Source organism: Cinclus cinclus, chromosome 26 (genome assembly GCF_963662255.1).
Source record: "Cinclus cinclus chromosome 26, bCinCin1.1, whole genome shotgun sequence".
NCBI lineage: Eukaryota > Metazoa > Chordata > Aves > Passeriformes > Cinclidae > Cinclus > Cinclus cinclus.
The window spans coordinates 810001-828932 of record NC_085071.1 but is presented as its reverse complement, the minus strand read 5'-3'; the positions used below and the strand labels follow the sequence as shown (position 1 = coordinate 828932).

At 45.4% G+C, this 18932-nt stretch overlaps 1 protein-coding gene across 38 annotated transcripts in view; it reads right to left on the bottom strand.

Moving 5' to 3' along the window:
* The window catches only part of EPB41 (erythrocyte membrane protein band 4.1), a 94541-nt gene that overhangs the window by 4178 nt on the left and 71431 nt on the right, over nt 1-18932 (bottom strand). For 18 of the 38 annotated variants that reach the window (XM_062509162.1, XM_062509161.1, XM_062509153.1 and 15 more), the window contains 8 exons: nt 18743-18922; nt 16754-16804; nt 15323-15433; nt 5778-6233; nt 4446-4574; nt 2359-2460; nt 1830-1910; nt 239-346 (listed from right to left, as the gene is read on the bottom strand). In XM_062509162.1, the coding sequence (XP_062365146.1) occupies nt 248-346; nt 1830-1910; nt 2359-2460; nt 4446-4574; nt 5778-6233; nt 15323-15433; nt 16754-16804; nt 18743-18922 (1209 nt within the window). In that variant the 3' untranslated portion in view covers nt 239-247. The other 20 variants (XM_062509158.1, XM_062509159.1, XM_062509163.1 and 17 more) reach the window with 9 other exon arrangements.

The window sequence follows — 18932 nt, the reverse complement described above, 5'->3', positions numbered from 1 at the left end:
GCAAAGTGGCCTCATGAAAGGAGCTGTGTAGCTTTTAACCCATTTGGGCTCATTTCCACAGGATTAATCTGTCTGTGACTGCCTCATCAGCCTCCATGGATCTAACAGCAACAGCCTGAGCAGGACTCGGCAGAGAACAACGATCATCTTACTTCAAGTCTGACCCTATTTACCCAAATCTCCTGTGCACAGAGATCAGTCAATCCCTACTCCCAACCGAGGTGGTCTCTCTACTCACACAGCCTGGCTATTCCTCTGCGATCTCTGTCTCCTGGTGCACAACCACTTTGGTCACCGACATGTCTGGGTGCTGCTCCTTGGCAGCCTTGATTGCCTGTGCCAGAACCTGCGGGACAGCATGGGAGAACAGGGGGTTAGAGCATGTCCGAGTGTGTCAGAGCACAGCACCCACCATCCCCAAGGGCACAAGTAACTCCAGTGTGTAAAAAAGAAAAGTGGAAGCACTTGATAGAATTATGGAAGATTCCAAATTGGGAGGGACCCTCCAGTCCAGTCCAGCCCCTGTCCCTGCCCAGACCCCCCAACAATCCCCCCTGTCCATCCCTGGAGCGCTGTCCAAACGCTCCTGGAGCTCTGGCAGCCTCGCGGCCGTGCCCATTCCCTGGGGAGCCTGGGCAGTGCCCAGCACCCAGCACCCTCCGGCTGAAGGAAGAACCTTTCCCTCATCTCCAGCCTAAACCTCCTCTATCACAGGGAGCAGAGACTGGAGCTCCCCCACAGGAGGAGCTGCGGCCACTGCTGAGCTCTGCCCTCAGTGTCCTCTGCTCTAGCTGAACACACCGAGTGCCCTCAGCCACCCCCGTATGGCCCCTCCTGATCCTTCACCGTGTCCACAGCCTCCTTTGGAATCTCTGAAATTGTTTTACGTCTTAAACTGTGGTGCCTAACACTGCCCCCAGGACTTCAGCCACACACTTTGGTGACTTTTGGTGCTATTACTTTATCTCTGAAAGGAAAAGCATGATTTGAAGAATACCCCCCATCTCTCCATGCCCCATGGTAGAAGATGGATTGGAGCAATTAAGCATAACCTGCTTATTCTTCAAGCAAGTGTGATAGGCACATTTCAGACATCTAAGACATTTTCTGTTGGAGTTAATAAACTAGATCTTGTCATAAGAGTATTTTCCACCCCCACGATACTTGTGACTAAATTTAAATTCCAAGTATGATTCTCTGATGACAAAATCATCACTTCCAACACATGCAAGAGGCCAATGAGGCTGAGTCATGAGAAAGGTTTCATATAAAGAGATGTAACACAGATGCTGAGTGCTCTGAAATGACTTCTGGCACTAGAGTAGCAATAGTGCTTCAAAGTTATGGGAAAATGAATGCAGATCAGTCAAATGTCAAGGAAAACTTTTATTTCACATTTTTATGGATTTTTTAAAAAAGTCTATAACTGTCCAAAACAATTCTGGAATCAAAACTTTGCTGCCAACATCAGTTTCAGAATAGAATTCAGCTTTCCTGGCTCAGCTGCATAATGTCAAAAAGGAATTTATTACTGATACAGAATCATGGAATAGCTTGGTTGGAAACAGACTTAAAAACCTCATCCCATTCCACCTCCTGCCATGGGCAGGGACACCTGCCACCAGAACAGGTTGCTTTAAGTCCTGTCCAACCTGGCCTAGAACATTTACAGGGATAGAGCAACCACAACTTATAAAAATATTAAGTTTTATCTCTACCCCACTAAAACTTCCCCGGGTCATTTTTTGGTAACACTGTCTTTGAACAGGCAGCCTGACTGATTTTTGCCAGCTCTGGGAAACTCTTTTGGATCATATCCACATTCCTACCTGGTCATGGTCTACATCTGCATCTCCTGTGATGACAATCCTCTTCTCAATCCGTGTCTCTGAAATGCCACCTTTCACAGTCTAGAACAGAAGGAAAAGCTGCTGTTAGTATAGAAGTACAGAGGAGTTTGAGCTCACTGGGGCTGCCTGTCTAAAAATGGCACCCAAAAAGAGCGTCACCAACTAGTGCCGTTGTACCCAGCATTAGAGTCACAGGGGAAACTGCTGCTGCTCAAGGAAAAGCTGTCAAAGAGTTATTTTTTAAAGCTGAACCAGGGAAGAGCTTTTCCTCAGAGTACAGCTCTTCCTGCTGTCCCACAGGACAGCCAGAGTTGGTGTCCAGACTGTGCTGCAATTAATGCGTAATCCACAGATTTAACACAAGCAAAACTGAACCCCCCCATGCTTTGCTCCAGGTACTAATCATGTATTTGAAAGGACCTTCCAAAGACTTTTTCTCCCTCTCATTCATCTCTGCCCATCTCTCCATCAGGCTGTTGTTTGAATCAGTGGTGCTCCCTGGTGTTACCTTGGTGATCTGGGTGGTGGTAGTGCTGCTGGTGGTTTCTGAAGTTATGGTCTGGGCAGTCAGCAGAATGCCAGGGTCTAAATCCCCATTGCCACCATCTGTCTGTGGGATACAAGAACAGGCCATCAGTCCCTGGGCAGTGGGGACAGAAGCAGGGGCTCCACATCACCGGAGCCAGACAGAGGATACTCTGAGGACAGCAGCTCCATTGTGGACCACAAGACACAAGTCGACCTGTGCCCAGGTGCACAAGAACTGGTCTCTGAAAGCCCAAAGTCCCTGTGCTTTAAGGCTGGAAAAGCACATCTCCTTCAGGGAGGACCTGTGACACCCTGCAGACTGAGAGGGCTGGGATGTTCCCAAATCTGAGTATGCTGCTGGCCCCACAGTGCCGGTCATACCATCCACGCCTGAACCATGACAGGAGACCAACACAGACACCGATCCCAAATTCCACCTGCCTGCATCCATGGAGATCAACAAAGCCAAGAGCACAATCTGATTCAGAAGGTACTTGTCACCCTTCCTGTCTCCTGACAACCCCTTGCACATCCCTCACTTTATGCTCTGCAGAAACAAAGAACATCCAGACATTTGCTGAAATAGGAATAACTTTCAGAGCTGGTTCTTGGATTTCATCCTGTCTGACTTGACCACTCAAGGTCTGCCAAAAATCCCAAACTAAGTCATCCTGGTCAGCTCATCCTGGCTGTACTGTCCATGCCCCCACTGGGCAGTGTCCTCGCTCAGCACTGGGACAATATCTGCAATTACCACAAGGTGGGACCACTTTCCACAGTCTGGAAAAGATCTCACAGCACATCACACCCTGTGCACACATGGCTGCCCTGAAGATCACTTTTCCTTCCCATTTACTAGGTAAAACTCCTCTATACATCTACACACTTGCTGAAAGCCAGGGCAGTGTTCACCACCGTTGTCTGAATGATCTCTCTGATGCTGCAGTTGGGAGGATGCTAAGCAGCCACAGCATTCCTTATGAATCATGAGATTCCTGCAACAACATCCTACTGTCACTTCACTGCACAGCAGAGCAGGTGCTGCTGCTGACATCCACAGTGATGGCAAAGCCAAGCTGACACAGGCTCCAAAATCTCAAATACATAAAGAAAGGGTGGGAGGGATGGGGGTGCTCAACCTGGAGAAGGCTCTGGGAGACCTCAGAGCCCTTTCAGGGCATAAAGGGGCTCCAGGAGATCTGGAGAGGGACTGGGGCCAAGACACAGGAAATGTCTTCCCACTGCTAGAAGGCAGGAATAGGTGGGATATTGAGAAGGAATTGTTCCCTGTCATGGTGGGAAGACCCTGGCACAGGTTGCACAGAGAAGCTGTGGCTGCCCCTGGATCCCTGCCTGGCAGTGTCCAAGGCTGGATGGGGCTTGGAGAGGTCTGGGATTGTAGAAGGTGTCCCTGCCCACAGCAGGGGGCTAGAACTGGGTGAACCCTAAGGTTCCTTCCATCACAAACCATCCTGTGATTGTGTGATTAAAACCTGTTTTAGACTGAGGATTAATTTTAACCTCAGCCGTGAATCCATACCTGCATATCCTCTGCTTCGTAACATTGCTCCACTAAGATTTTTATTTCCCAGTCACCACATTTTATACAGGTTGCATTTTATACAAAACATTCGGTGTTTAACAACCCTTTCAGTCTTGAAACCTAAGGATGACCAAGTAATTTATAAAACAAGTTCTGAAGAGGCATAAACAGACTCTCTGGGGGAGCTGGGAAAACAAGACAAGGCATCTATTGCAGAAAAAAGGCCAACTGAGGTTAACTTTGTACAGAGAGATCCACATCCTGAAGCCACCAGTGGCTGAAGATAAATTCTGTTTGCGAGCACATCTTGAAAAAATAATTACTCTTCAGGGACAGCAAAACCATTGCTCCTCTAAAAATACCAGATGCAGCTGGAAATATTGTCCACTGCATCACTTAATGCCTTGCTGCACTCAGACATGCAGAGACAGGCAGGTGCTGCTGTTTCATCCTGAGGATTTGGAAACAATACATTTACTTGTGTTTAATTAAGCCCCGAGGAAAGTTACCAGAACACACCTTACCTGTGCAGCTTCATAGGTGATGGTCTTTGTCTCCGTGTGGACAATAGGGACTTCTTTTGTGGGAATTTCGCTTTTGACGGCGCTGGACACGTCAGAGATGGTGACAGTCTGTGTTTTCACTAGTGGGGGCTGTGAGACAGGGTTAAAAACATCTTGTAAACACCCAGTTGCAATCTCCACATCCTGACTGGGCTGCTGGCAAGTGTTCTGACACTGATCTGATAAAAGCACTGTGGGAACCAAGGTCAGCCTGGAAATCTTTGGGTTTTTGTCTCTGGAACGACACACTGGTCCAAGGGCAGAGATCAGGCATGAGGATTAGACAGGCAGCAAAATCCTCCAGCCCCTCCCCACACTGAAGACTCTGGTCAGCCCAAACCAGGCATTAAGGGTTTAACAGGTGGGTCACAACACCACAGACACTGTCTCCACTGATTCTTAACTTTCTAATTACCAGAAGCTCATTGCCAGTTGCCAGGAGAAGATGACCCTCATCTGCTGATACCAGTGTCAGAATTAATGCCAACCCCGGGCACACAAAGACTTGATCACAGTTGAGCAGCTTTATCCTGACCTCAAGAGCAACACTGTGTTATTAAAAATCCTCCTCCTCAGATCTTTAACTTTTATTAAATCAATGTCAGATAAAACAGAAAGAAAAGTAAGGGTGCAGAGAAATAAGTTGTTCCGCCGCCTGATGGTCACCCAGAAGAAGAAAGAATTCAGAGCCAGTGCTTTCCCAGAGGGTTCAATTTCTGCCACCACACCCAACCCTGACAGATGTCACCATGATCATTAGGAGGGAACAGGCATCTATTGAATCAAAAGCAACATCAACACCGGAGCAGGCAAAAATCCCTCCCACAAGAGGGATTGTGTGGGGACCACAAATGCACACACTGGACAGCACCTCAAATTTGCTGTGCTGTGTGTCAGCTGCCAGTCCAGCCAGAACCAACAATATCCTTAAGGAGCTAAAATTAAATGGTCTTTGAGCCTAAATATTGCCTTTCTGTGGGAACACCACAGAATGCTTCAATCCAAGAAGAGCAAAGGGCATTGCACTGCAGCAATTGCATTTCATGCAAAGATAAATTGAGAGGGACTTGCATTTAAGGCAAACTGACGGTGGCTCATATTTAATTCAAAGATAAATTGAGAGGGCTTTATTGCACTGACTGCGGGACATTCAGCAGCTCATTAGCTCCAAGCACGAGTCCAAGCCAAGCAAACCCAAGTCCTCTGCAGATCTGTGGCGTCTGCTTGCTGCAGTGTTTGGGCTCCCACTCCAAAGGTAGCCAGGGCATGGGGTGCAGGAGCTGGGCTCACTACCTGGAAGCAGCGAATGAGTTCCGGCAGCCCGTTAGGAGCATCGGGGTTGGGACACTCGCCATGTGGCTTTCTAAAGGCAAGGCTGTCTTCACCATCCTCTGCCACCTCCTCCTCCTCTCCTCCCCAGGGCTGCCGGAGAAGTGTGGCAGGGCTGGGGTGGGGCTCCAGCTCGGAGAGCTCCGAGTCCTTCTCCACATCCACACAAACCCCCTTTCCACATGTTAGGTCCTCCTCGCTGGCGGAGCGGCTGGGAACCGCCTCCTCCTGCTCCTCCTCCTCGCTGCTTAGGGAGGAAGCACCAAAGTGCCAGCTGGGAGAAGACAGTGAGGTGGGTGGCACTGGTGTCTCACAAAAATCTACCGACTGCTTTGAGCCCTCCCACGCAAAGCCAGTGTTAAAACTGCTCCACTCTGCCACTGCAGCCACATCCTCTTGGGAGAGTAAGTCACTCATCTTCTAAAAAGAAATGGATACACAAAAAAGGCCAGGGGGAGAGAGAGAGAGAGAAAGAGCAGGGAGTTAAGGAGAGCAGGAGGTCAGAAGGCATCAAGGCAAAACGTTAGGTTCTTATCATATATCACATCTCCAGTAATACATGCAACAGTGGGGCTGGACACTGGAAGACCTCTGTGTTGTACCCAGTGCATTTACTGACACAGCCCTCCTGGTACATTAATAATCCACTCCCCAAAATTTTAAGGAATTAATATGAAAACAACTCTCTGCACCTAGAGGAAGAGACACCACTCAGTGCTTTTTGATCAGTTTGGAATAACTTCAGTGTATCAAGTGGGGACTTGTGCACATGCAAAACTTCCATGGGCAACAAAATCCACCCACTACTTGAAAACCATCTCCTGATTCTGCTTTTAACTCATTGAAACTGTTGCCTCACTTCATAACAAGATTCCCTGGGCAACCAAAAAACCTGTAATTTGCACTTAAAATGTGAGGCCTGAAGCCTGTGGGTTATTTGGTATGATTCATTTTTTATACCCCAGAGGCTTTCACTTTGACTGACCTCATCTCATGGCACAGTTCAATGGCAGGATAAGAGCAGGAGCCGCTTTATGCAGGAACAAATAGATGCTTTTTTTAGTATAATTTCAAGAAATCACTCTTCCCCCATTCCTCATGGGTATTTTTCAGTTCTCTGCTTCTTTATGTTGCAGACAGATTAGCTGTTAAGATTTCTATGTATTAGAATTTCAAGCCCCTTGTGCTTCTCTTAAGTTGTTGGGATATTGCTTAGCAAAATGCATTTCATGGGAGTGGAGGGAGAGCAAACAGCACTGAGATGGTCACGTCAGACTCTGCTCACAGAAAAATGTTATTTCTGATCCAAACCTACTTCCACATGTTTCTCCAAAGGTATATTTAAAGGGAGACCTCAAGGCAGTTTGCAGCTCCTCCCAAGGGGCAGCTCTGATCTCTGCTCTCTGGGACAGGGACAGCACCAGGGAACGGCTGGAGCTGGGCCAGGGCAGGCTCAGGCTGGAGAGCAGGGAAAGGTTCTTCCCTCAGCCAGAGGGTGCTGGGCACTGCCCAGGCTCCCCAGGGAATGGGCACGGCCCCGAGGCTGCCAGAGCTCCAGGAGCGTTTGGACAGCGCTCCAGGGATGGACGGGGGGATTGTTGGGGGGTCTGGGCAGGACCTAGGGCTGGAATCCATGATCCCTGTGGGTCCCTCCCCACTCAGGATATTCTATGGTATCATATCCAGATCCCACTCTCATTTCCTAACACAAGACTCTACACTGCAATATTCCACAAAACAGAACGTGAATGGGATTATCAGCTGTGTACAGCCATGTTTTGTTGGTTTAAAACTTGAATTTATATACTGACAATATCCTGACCTTCCCTTAATTATAGATGCTAAACCTTACAAATTATTCATGGGACCTTGAGAAGATACAAGTAATCTCCTGGGGTTTAATGGAACATGCCTTAGGAGTGCAATGTCCTTATATGTAAGAGCTGGAACACTACTCAGCCAAGAGAAGAATCACAGATAAAACAAAGAAGATTAAGCAGCTACACAAACACTGATGTATTTAAGAGGCAAAAATCTGTATACAGTCAAAACAACCTCCCAGTTCCCTTTCACAGAGAGATAAAATAATCTGCACTTTGGAAGCATCTCATATGACAGATGCATAAAGGAAGGGAGAGCTGGAATGGAGCCTGTGCCGTGCGTATTCTGTTCACCAGTAGAGCCAAGTGCAGCAGCAAACATGAAAGCTGGAAAGACAGAATGAAATCCTGATAAGATCAACTGATCAGAAGCACTTTTTTGCCTTGCCTTCCTATTCTACTTGTAAGAAGATAAACTAATGGGATGGTATTTGTTTCTAGATAAAGTTATCTACGTAAAACATCCCCTTAGGAATTTCAGCATCTGTTACAAATTCTGATCTTATCAAGATTTGTTTTAAATTGCAAATGCCAAAGCATCCCTATGTTTAAGGCTCAGATTTGCAGAGTTCCAAGCTCACCTTGAGACCCAGGAAACCTGAGAGGTGCCTGGACTGCCAACTCTCATTTCCAGGGACACAGCCCCAAAGCAGTGAGGCCTAAATCAAGCATGAAGCAGTCAAACACAGAGTAAATTAAATATAGGACAGGATGCAATGCCCCAGAAGAAACAAACTGACCCAGACATGAATGCAACTAAAGCACCACCCCTGAAATACAAGTCTTTGTGCCCATGAAGACACAGCTGAAGCATTGCAATGAAGTGACACACAATAATTCAGACTGGGGATAAATTAATAACAGGCTTCATTTAATGTTTGATACCAGTGGCCAAAAAGATTTATTTTTCTCAGAAAGTGGTTTTGTATAAATTGGTTTGCCTGCATTTTTTCAAGATGCTGTTGTTTTGGATCAGGATCTATTTGTATGACCCAGCTGCCCTGTGCTGTCAGAGTGAATGTTTTGTTTTCATGCTGCTGCCTCTCTCTGTTGAGCATTCCATTATTCCCACCCCAAATCAGACTACTATCCTGCAGAAAACTTAAGGAGTGCTAAAATTATGTCAACTGCCAGTTACTATTTAATAAAAATTGCTAAAACCATGAAGTTATAGCACACAGTAACTCCCTACAACCACCACATGAAATGCTAGGCATCCTAGCTGATTAATACTTCCCAGTCCTGTTCTTCCCCAGCATGGCAATAGAATCGGTGACGCTGTTATTAGGTTATCCCCAAACAAGGATACACAGAAGCTCACAGGCTCAGAGTGAATATCTAGGGATGCACAAGGAGATAATGTTGCTTTGCAGCAAACCACACTCACCAGAGAGCGCTCCCAGATCAACTGATGCTCAATCTCATAGCTGGCAAAGCACTTGGGTAAAAAGTATTACAAAGCAGAAAACAAGAGATCCTTATTTTACAGTACCCACCACTGCCTTATGGAACTGCTTTGCCTTAAGGTAAAAATGAAGAATGTTTAGAAGCTGTTCAAAACACCCTGGCATTGAAAAGCATGGACTATAATCTATATATAGATTTATATTTATTATTATATTTTATATTTATTATTTATATTTATAGATATATAGATAGATTTATAGATATTATTTATATCTATATAAATTTGTGGTTTTCAATGCATTTTTTTCACTGCCATTGATCTGATCACAACATCCTGACCAGCCTACTCAGACAACAGATGGATAAAAGAGATTTTGACCAAAATTAAAAGCAATGCTGGAAAACACAGTGTGCCCAAACCTTTGAAAGACTAAATTCTGTCATGAAAAAAGATCCAATATATTACACAACACACAGCAACCACCTCCAGTCATTGCATCAATGACTTGGCAACATGAATCAATACTTCAAGATCAATACTTCAAATTATCAAAATAAGGTTGTTGGGCAATAAGATTCCTCTGCCCATTCCCACTGATCTCCTTTCAATCCCTTTTGTGAGACAGTCCCTCTGCAGAGAACAAAGTAGTGGTATTGCAAGAGCTGCCTCAGTACAGCAGCAGCAGGTGAAAAGAGGGGATAAAATCAGGGTTTATAAATGCTATCAATTTTGTGCCGCTCATTCCACTTCCTTCATTCCATAAATGCAGTTACAGCTCTGCCTTGGTTCCAGGCTCATCTTGGGAACAAGCATTATGAGCAACCAGATCTTCCTTCCTGTAATCTCACAAAATTTGGGATTTAAAACTTAAAGCCTTAAAACACAACCTGTGCTTCAACCAGAAAAAATCCACCAAAAGCACATGTTGTATCACTGATCTGAGTGGTTCATGAGGTTATGTTGTTTCTTCACTTATAAAACCCCAAAGGAGCAATTCTGTCCCCAGATTAACACACCAGGTTAACCTCCCCAGAGGCCTCTGTAGCTGAGCTGTGCAGGAACTGCCTCACTTCTGCTCTTGGAACAACTTTCTGCAACTGATTTTTCCTACCACATAGTCTCCAAAGCGAAGAGGAAGAAGGTGTTGGAGTGACATTAAGCATTTGGTAGAGGACTCCTGCAAACAAAGCCTGTCTTAAACCAAGCTGGATTTAATCCTCAACTGAATTATTCTGGTCAGTTTGAGAGCTTCGAGCTGTAGCCTTGTGTAGTCCCTCTCCCCAGGAGCACCCAACCCAAGAGTGTGCAGCAGACCCTACACCGTGAATGCCATCAGCAATGACTCAGGATGGCTCCTGCTTTGAGAAAGGAATATCGAGGGTTAGTCCAAGGAAGTCATTAACACAGGTCATATATAGCTTTTTTTGGTTAATAAGCAGTGGAAAGAAAGATCTGATTTGCAATAACATTTATTAATGGATAAATGTACATATTTACAAAGAAAAATCTGAGAAAAAATACAAAACCAAAAAAGTGTTCCAAAAGAGATCATTTTAGGTAAAAAAGAAAGTGTTTCTAGTCCCCACAGATTGATCCAACAGTACTGTCTACCACTGCTAAAAGATCCCAAAGAGGCCCAAAACCAAGGCCGGTCCTTCCCTCCAGCCCCACAAACCACAACAGACGCAAACAGAAACACAAGAAGAGCCACCTCTGTCAGGTTCTCCAGTGTCACCCACTAATAAGTACAGACCAAGGAGTTTCTGCATGAATCCTTTTTTGAATTTATCTAGAAAGCTTCCTCCCTCATCCTGGAGGTCAGAAAAGGTACCATCAACTCATGACAAGGAAAAAAGAAAACCCAATAAACCAGTGGAACAATTCTTGGAGAGACAAATTACTGACACTGATGTGAAGTTGAAGACTTTGCCCATAACCATTGGGATCTGGACTTGATGATCCTTGTGGATCTCTTCCAACTCAAAGAGTATTTCATGATTCTATGATAACCTTCCCAGGAGCCGGTGGTACAGGCAAGCCTCATTCCTCCAAACACAAATTACTACCCTTGGTACTGAGGAAATCCACCTCTCCTGATTATTTCAGGATAGGAGGGAGATATGGAACACCAGCTCTTTAGGGTCTTCACTAGTTACTGGACAAACCACAAGAGGAGCTAGTTTTGGCTGAACACTGCCCTGACTGAGCTGCCCATGGAGAATCCTCAACTCACCTTCTATCACTCCCCGAGTGAGGCAGGACATGGAAGAAGATGCAGCCAACACCCTCATTTATCTGCTCCTTTTTAGCAGTTGAAAAAGGGATGTTGTTTTACTGCAATGAAGACCTCAAGTATCATCACAGACTTGGAGCTGAATCTGAGTTCCAAGCTATTGGCTGTAGCACATTTGCTGTTTCAAAATAATGATGTCCACCTTTTCCTAAAGCAAGAAAACACAAGAAACTCCTGTGTGTTTTAGGTGGTGTTCAGAACAGCTGGAATCCAGGCAAGGAGATTCAGGAAGTGAGTGTGGAGCCAACCGTCAATATTGTGATGGACAATACCACTGAAGCCTCAACAGATCCCAGTGGGATCCTACACATGAGAATCAAAGAGCTGAGTGACCACACCACAAAACATTGTGCAAAACTGCTGGCAGACTTATCCTGCCTATGTCACCAGCATGCCAGTCACCAAACATTTACTGCAGCAGGTCACATTGAAAAACCAGGATTTTTCACGCCAACCTGGATGAGGTTACATGCTGCAGACATTTCCAGCTTCCCTGCAGGAGGGATAACTCAGCTTTCCATCACTCACAGCCTGGCACTGCACCAGCTAGGCTGAACATGGTGTGTGAATCCCTGTGTCAATGGGTGCTGGTGTCAGGGCAGGCAGCCAGGAGCTGCTGGTGTTCCCAGCAAGTTTATTCCTGAGGAAAATAGGAGCAAAGTACATGTATTGGTTCCTTTACAGATCCCCTGAGATCTCAGCCCTTAAACAGCACTAGAGCCAATCAGCTCTCCCTGTGCACAGCAATGACAGCAGGACTCACAAAATCCTCCTCTCAGTGCTGCAACCTGCACTGACATCACGGGAAAAGGGGGAAACCACACTACCAAGGTGTAAAAGATACGGAATGTGCACAAATGGGATACAGAATGTGTGGGAATGAGACCTTATGTGGATTGCCATGGATTGTCACTCCCTTTGCATTACAAGCAAACAGGGAAAAAACCAAAAGGAACGACTGGGAAAAGGGCTGTAGCCCAGCAGGCACACCCCTGGGGCGTTGGACAGATGAGGTTTCTGTTCCTGGTACATTACACGTTTCCTCTGTCAGGATGGATCATATCTACTTGGATGAATATGGATAACTGACCCCTAAACTGCCAGAGAAATAGAAAGCATTTTTCAATTTCTTTATACTCTGCAGTGACAACTGGTACATAAATCCCAAAAAATGTTCCTGAGCGTTGTCAGAGTGTAAAGGTTCCAAGGTTTTTTGCTGATGACAACCAGCCTTATCTCAAGATTAAAAAAGAGAGAGACCATTTGAATTAAAGAGTTACAGAATTGAGTAGAGGTGAAAGAGCCCATCTCTTATCCTGCTGGGATGAGACACCCTGAGCACTCTGGTCTAAGGCTGCTCTGGAAGATTTCAGGTCCTTTGTCAATGGGTGACAGAGCTACAGAAACCATGGCTTTGCCAAAGCCACCAGCGTGGCTCCCAAGTTCTTGTCACTGGATCAGAAATGCAGTAAACTCAGCAGTGCTCACTGCAGCATCGCAAGCAGCAATCCCGAGCAATGGCTTTGGGAAGGAACCACCTGTGAGTTCAACCTCCAGGAAATGCAGACAGAAAACTGACAGAGAGATCCAAACAATTCCTGTTTCTTCCCTCTCCATGCCAGGCTGGGGAGAACAAACAATCCCTGTTCTTCATCACAACTGTTAACATTTTGGAAAGGATATGCAGGCAGGGAATGCCAGCCACAAGTATCCCCTGACTTCTTCCATTCTGCGTTTTCCGCACAGCACATGGCACCCCAGCATCCTCCCCCACTTCTCCTCTCCAGGGCCCACCTCTGTTTTCCTGAACTCCACACCAAATCTTCTGGAGTCCAAGTGCATTCCAAAGGATGCTCCAAGGATTCAGAGCCGCAGCCTGCCAACACCCTCCTTCACACCAGACTATGTCTGGACAACAATTATCAGACTTCTACACTTCCTAGTGCCAAAAGAGGAAGACTGTGTATTAAAGGCAGTGTATTAAAAAGGGAAGAATATTTTCCAATGAAAAATCAGCATCCTCACAAAACAAAGTCCTAAAGGCACAAACTGGTGAACTAATCAGAACAGGTTACATGAGGAATTGGAAAGATCCTGTGGGATTAAAACAAAGGGTTTCACTAGCAACCTAAGTTTCTGAGACAGCATTTAGAACCTCAACCTGTACATTGAGCCTAAGAGGTGACTTGAGTGGTCCATGATACCCCACAGACCCTCAGATCAGACAGCACATGCCATATTTGCCTTATTCCTTCGAGCTTATCTGCTAGCTTCCTAAGTAACACTGTTCACTCAGATAGAGATCTAGAAAGGGTTATAAATACAGCTATTTATATATATTCACAGATTTTAGTACATGTAATAAAGGCCTGCTCTCTTCTCCAAAGCTGCTGGAGCAGCTGCCACCACTGGTGACACTGGGGGGTGTTCTCAGAGTGACTGTGTCCAGCCCAGTCCTCCAGCGGACAGGGGAGAACACAGATTAGTGCTGAAAGGAGAAATAGGTAGCTCAGCTCATTCCTGTTGTTACTATTTACAGAAAAAAAAACCCTATTAGACACAAAGTCCCACCTTCCCTCCAGCTTATGAACCAGCTCTGCTCAGTCCAACTGGGCTGGAGCCTACACAGCTCAGCCAGGATAACTTGGCTAAATGGGAGCATCGTCCAGACACTTACTCTGTGGGCAATAAACAATGACCAACATGCAACAGTTTGGTTAAAGAAATCATAAACAATCGAGGGGTTTAACATTAGAAGTGTGTCCTGATGTGACCAAGCCAACATGCCAACATAGGGAATGCTCAAACAGCAGGTAACTCCATCCCTATTACCTGAGCAAACATGCGTTAGTTCCACACAAATTAAACACATCCCAAGTGCACCAAGATCATCAGGTTAAAAAAAATTATTAATCCGTTTTTATAATAAATATCTCCTTGCAATGGGTTTTCTCCTATAACACTATGTATTTTCTTGGATGTGAGAATAGGGTTGGAGAGGGAAGCTGGGATACTTTGTCAAAGGTGAAAAGATGACCCTGTCCCTAAGTTATTATTAAGTGCAGCAGTGAGAATCAGCACTTTTTATTTAAACGCCAATCTGAGTTTCCTAGAAACTGAGTGGTTATGGATTAGATTCCAATGTTCTTTCTAGAGAGTCAACCTCTTGTTGCCCACAGAGGCTGTGGATTCCCATGCCTGGGAGTGTCCAAGGCCAGGATGGATGGGATTGCAACAACCTGGTCCAGGGGAAGGTTCCCTGCCCATCGCAGAGGGTGGAACGAGATGATCTTTATGGGCCCTTCCAACCCCAAACCATTCCAGGATTCTGTGATTCAGAAGATTCCTGTAAAGCCTCTTTTACATCGGTGTCAAATGTTCTCCAGATTGTGAATATCTTACATTTAAAACAACAAGCTTAAAAGCAACTCTCCAGCAATTCCTATGGGAAGTTTTTTCAGGGTCTTGGGAAGCCAGACTCTCCTCCCATGATTTCCTCCCTCCATCTGCCCTTCCTCAGCAGTTGGGAACACAGTTCAAAGAATTTGCTTCTGTACCACAGGAAACTTCAGAATGGATCTGGAAATCCACGACCACTCCTACCAGGTGCCATCACAGCCACACAAGGACAAAGAGCAGGATTAACACAACAGTCATGGGGTGTCCCTCCCTGGGACAGCGAGCTATGGAGATCAAAGACCAGGACAAGGTAGATGCAGCAGAGACAACAGCCAAGAAATTCAGGAGCTTTGGTCTTGAGGTTTCAACGTGACCTGGCTGCCACTCAGAGAAAGAGTAGCCACCAAACAGTCAGTGCTATGAGCAGGAGAAAGGACATCACAAAGGGAATGCGTGGAGAAGGAAAAAGGCTAGAGTACAGGTGACACTTTTTGAGGGATTTCTGCTCTTCAGGGATTGCAATAGAAACCTTTGGAAGAGTTGCTTCACTTGCTGGCCGGGGAAAGGCTGTCTCAGTAGGTATCTCCTGCTTTTTTAGTTTGTCTTCATCCTGTACTAACAGAGGCCGTTCCTGCGTCTGCTTTCATGGTAGAAGATCAAGAAAGACAGAGAGAGATGAACAAAAATGACAGATGGAAAGTGCCCAAAATGACACTTGGAGATGTGCAAAGCGTTAGGGCAACTCTTCTCAACATAAAGTAAACTGCCCTGGGGAGGAAAGCTGCTGGTGGCCTGGGTCACACCAGCCCTGGAGCTACACAACCATGTTCTCTCTGCAGTTCTCATCAACATCTGCATCAGGATCATGGGTGTTTGGTGCCTGCCCTCCCAGAAAAGTGGATGCACAAAATCTTCCAGGGTGTTGTGGAATTGGAATGGTGAGAAAAAAGCTTGAGGCATTTGAAACAGGAATGGTGCAGTACAAAATGTGGTCTCTGTCAGCTTCCTAATCTACAGTGCCCTTAAAACCCAGCATCTGGAAACTCCCATGGAACAGCCAGACTGCAGAGCAGATACAAAATGTTTTTCCAAAGTTCTGACCAGAGTATCAAAATTTCAATTGGTTTGAAAATTCTATTGAACAAGTGAAAAACTGTAAATCTTAGAAATCCCACAGAACAAGCAGGGTGGCATTAGGAGCAGTGCAAACTCCTGTAATTTTGCTCCACGTTTTAGCATTTTTGTTTCTGGAGTCTGAAGAATGATAAAATCCCAGAATGAGTAAATCAACACACAGGACCATGAAAGGGCTTCAGCACTTCTGCTGAAGAAATGAAAGACTCTGGGAATGCTGCTGTTCAGTAGCTCTGTGTCCCTTCAGTTTGCTAGCCCTGGTCAAACTCAAGTGTACTTAGGAGAGGAAAAACTTGGCTCTAAGCTCCCTCAGCTGAGCCAACCTCCGCTGGTCAGTGCGGTATTTTGGGACTGGTTCTTTGCACACCCCTAAGTGGTGAGAATTTGGGAGAAAGTAGCTGGGAGACTGGGCAGCAAAAGAAAATATAAAATGCAAGAGTAACATGATCATTAAAACAATAACAACCAAAGTAAGAAAATCAACAACAACAACCAAAAAAAAAAAAAAAAAAAAAAAAGAAAAAGGAGGGGGGAAGAAAGACAACATAAAAAGAACAGGGAACAGTTAAATTTTCAGAATTGCTTTTGTCTCTGAATACACGGTTATATTGATCATGCAGCTTTTTCAAACCAGCCATGCACCAAATAAGCAAAAATTGAAAGCTGCAAAAGCTGCAGCAGTGCCAAATTCCTCTGGGTGTGAGTATGAAACTACTTCATGTAGCCAAAAGAAAAAATGTTATCCAGCAGCTGCTGTTGAGTTTTGCTTGGTGCCATTGCAATAGCAAGTCTGGTTCAGAAGCACAGATCAGAGCAGCAGCTTTACCTCAAGCCCACCAACCTGTCTCTCAGAAGATGGGACAGTGACTTTCTTGACCTGGACACACAAAGCGTGTTAAGGTTCAGTTGTCTCACAATAAAACAGAGGAACAGCAGAAAAGTGGCCGCAGCAAAAAACCCTTTGACCACTAAGGCAGGGTGAAGGTACCATCATGAACAGGAGCAATGGCTTTGCACCATGATTTACTATCCTTAGTTACCATCTGATTTATGAACCTTCAACACATGCAGGTGAGGGAAAACCTTCTTCCGGTCAGTGCCCGAGGAAGATGCATTTCTGGAAGTTCATAGCAGGACACAGCCACCTCAGAGCAAGATCACTTCAAAGAGGACCACATTAAGAAGGAACTTCCAGAAATGCAAATCTAGGGCTGACACCAGTTCTGCAGTGCTGTAGACCTACTACAGCCTTAGGTGGGACAAGCCCACACCATCCATTTATGGTGACCAGCAGCCCTCCGAAGTCTCAGTGTGGTCTTGCAAGAAATTGCAGGGCATTCTTTACAAAAACCAAGAATAACATTCTTGAACTGCAGTTGTGGAGCTGGAGAGTCTCTGTTCTGTCCCACCCACACCCAAAAACCCAATGGACACTGTGAGCAGAGGTCAGCTGCCCATATTTCTAGGGAATCTACACTGAGACTCAGCCACAGAGGGCAATATCTATCCATTTGTTAAACAGGGTAATCCCAGTGACAGGCTGCCCACAAAAGCTGTGGCTGTCCCTGGATCCCTGGCATTGTCCAAGGCCAGGCTGGATGGGGCTTGGAGGAACCTGGGAACAGTGGAAGGTTGCTGTGCCCACAGCAGGGGTGGGACTGGATGGGTTTTAAGTTCCCTTCCAATCCAAACTGTTCTGAGATTCTGTAACAACCAACCCTGATTAAGTTCATCTTAGGGATCTCATTTTTCTAGCAAATAAAAAAAAGTCCTGGCTTTACTCCAAGCTTTGAGGAACCCATAGTAAACTTGGGTGTTAAAGGTGTTAAACCCCTTGTACATGTTACAATAACCCTCCATCCACTGCAAGATTCTTCCCTGATTAATAAGTATCTGCCTTGTTTGAAGATGAAATACTAGTTCATCTGCAGGGCTGCGGGAAGGAAGGGGAAAAACTGGGCTTTCAACCAGGAGAGTCTTCAATTGCCACTACTTGCAGTCAGGATGCAATTTTTCTGTTGCAATAAAAAATTGCATTTACTACTTAAATGATTACCACAGGCACTAACTACAGTTTACTCACATGCTCCAAATCTGAAGCAGTTACTATCAGTATGACACACAGGTGTCTTTTAACCCAGAAGAAAACAGTTGGTAACTGGTCTTTCCTTGAAACATTACCTTTTTAAGGAAATTAGCAGAGAAACTGTGAATGTATGTGGTTACTAACACACAGTTCCTGGAAGAAGGGAGATTCCCATCATGTTTGAACAGCCTTGCTGTGGCCACCCAAGGAGTCTTCTCGAAGCTGCCACAGCAGATCAGCACCTGTAGTTCCTAATGCAAGTCTAAACCCAACAACATACCAGATTAACTAGAGAATAAAGTGGTTTTGGAAAAAAAAAATCATCCCATCCCAGTGTTTCTCCACTCAGTTATCTGTAATATTATCTCTGAAGTAATAATTCAGTAGTAATTTAGGATTTTGGATTTGTCAGGGATTTTTCCACATTTTGGGGAGATCCAGGAATGAGCCAGTCCCCAAATCAGCCATGGGACGTGCTCTCTCTAGCATCACACTGACAGCAACACTAGGAAAAGCAACATCAATACCAGTTAAGGAATCCTTACACCCTTCTCTACCAAAAGATCACATTTTGACGATACTATGACTAATGCTTTGATTCTCTCAGATACACTCTACATGTTACAAGTCAATAGTAACTATTAAAACAGAAAACAAGCAGAAGCTAAGGGGAGCTGAATCCCACACTGCAATGCTGCCCCTTGGAATACCCTGTGCCAAAGTACTCACTCCATCCGCTCCTGTGGGAATCTGCCCGTTGACGTTGAGGCTTCGGAAAGGAGAGTGGGTGGACAAACGTTTGTCCCACTCACTCGGCCGAGGCTCTGGGACGGACTCCATAAAGTTCTTCTTCAACTCACTGATGTTGGCATGGTGCTTCTTTATTTCTTCCTGCGTCTTATCTAGATCCTATCAGCAA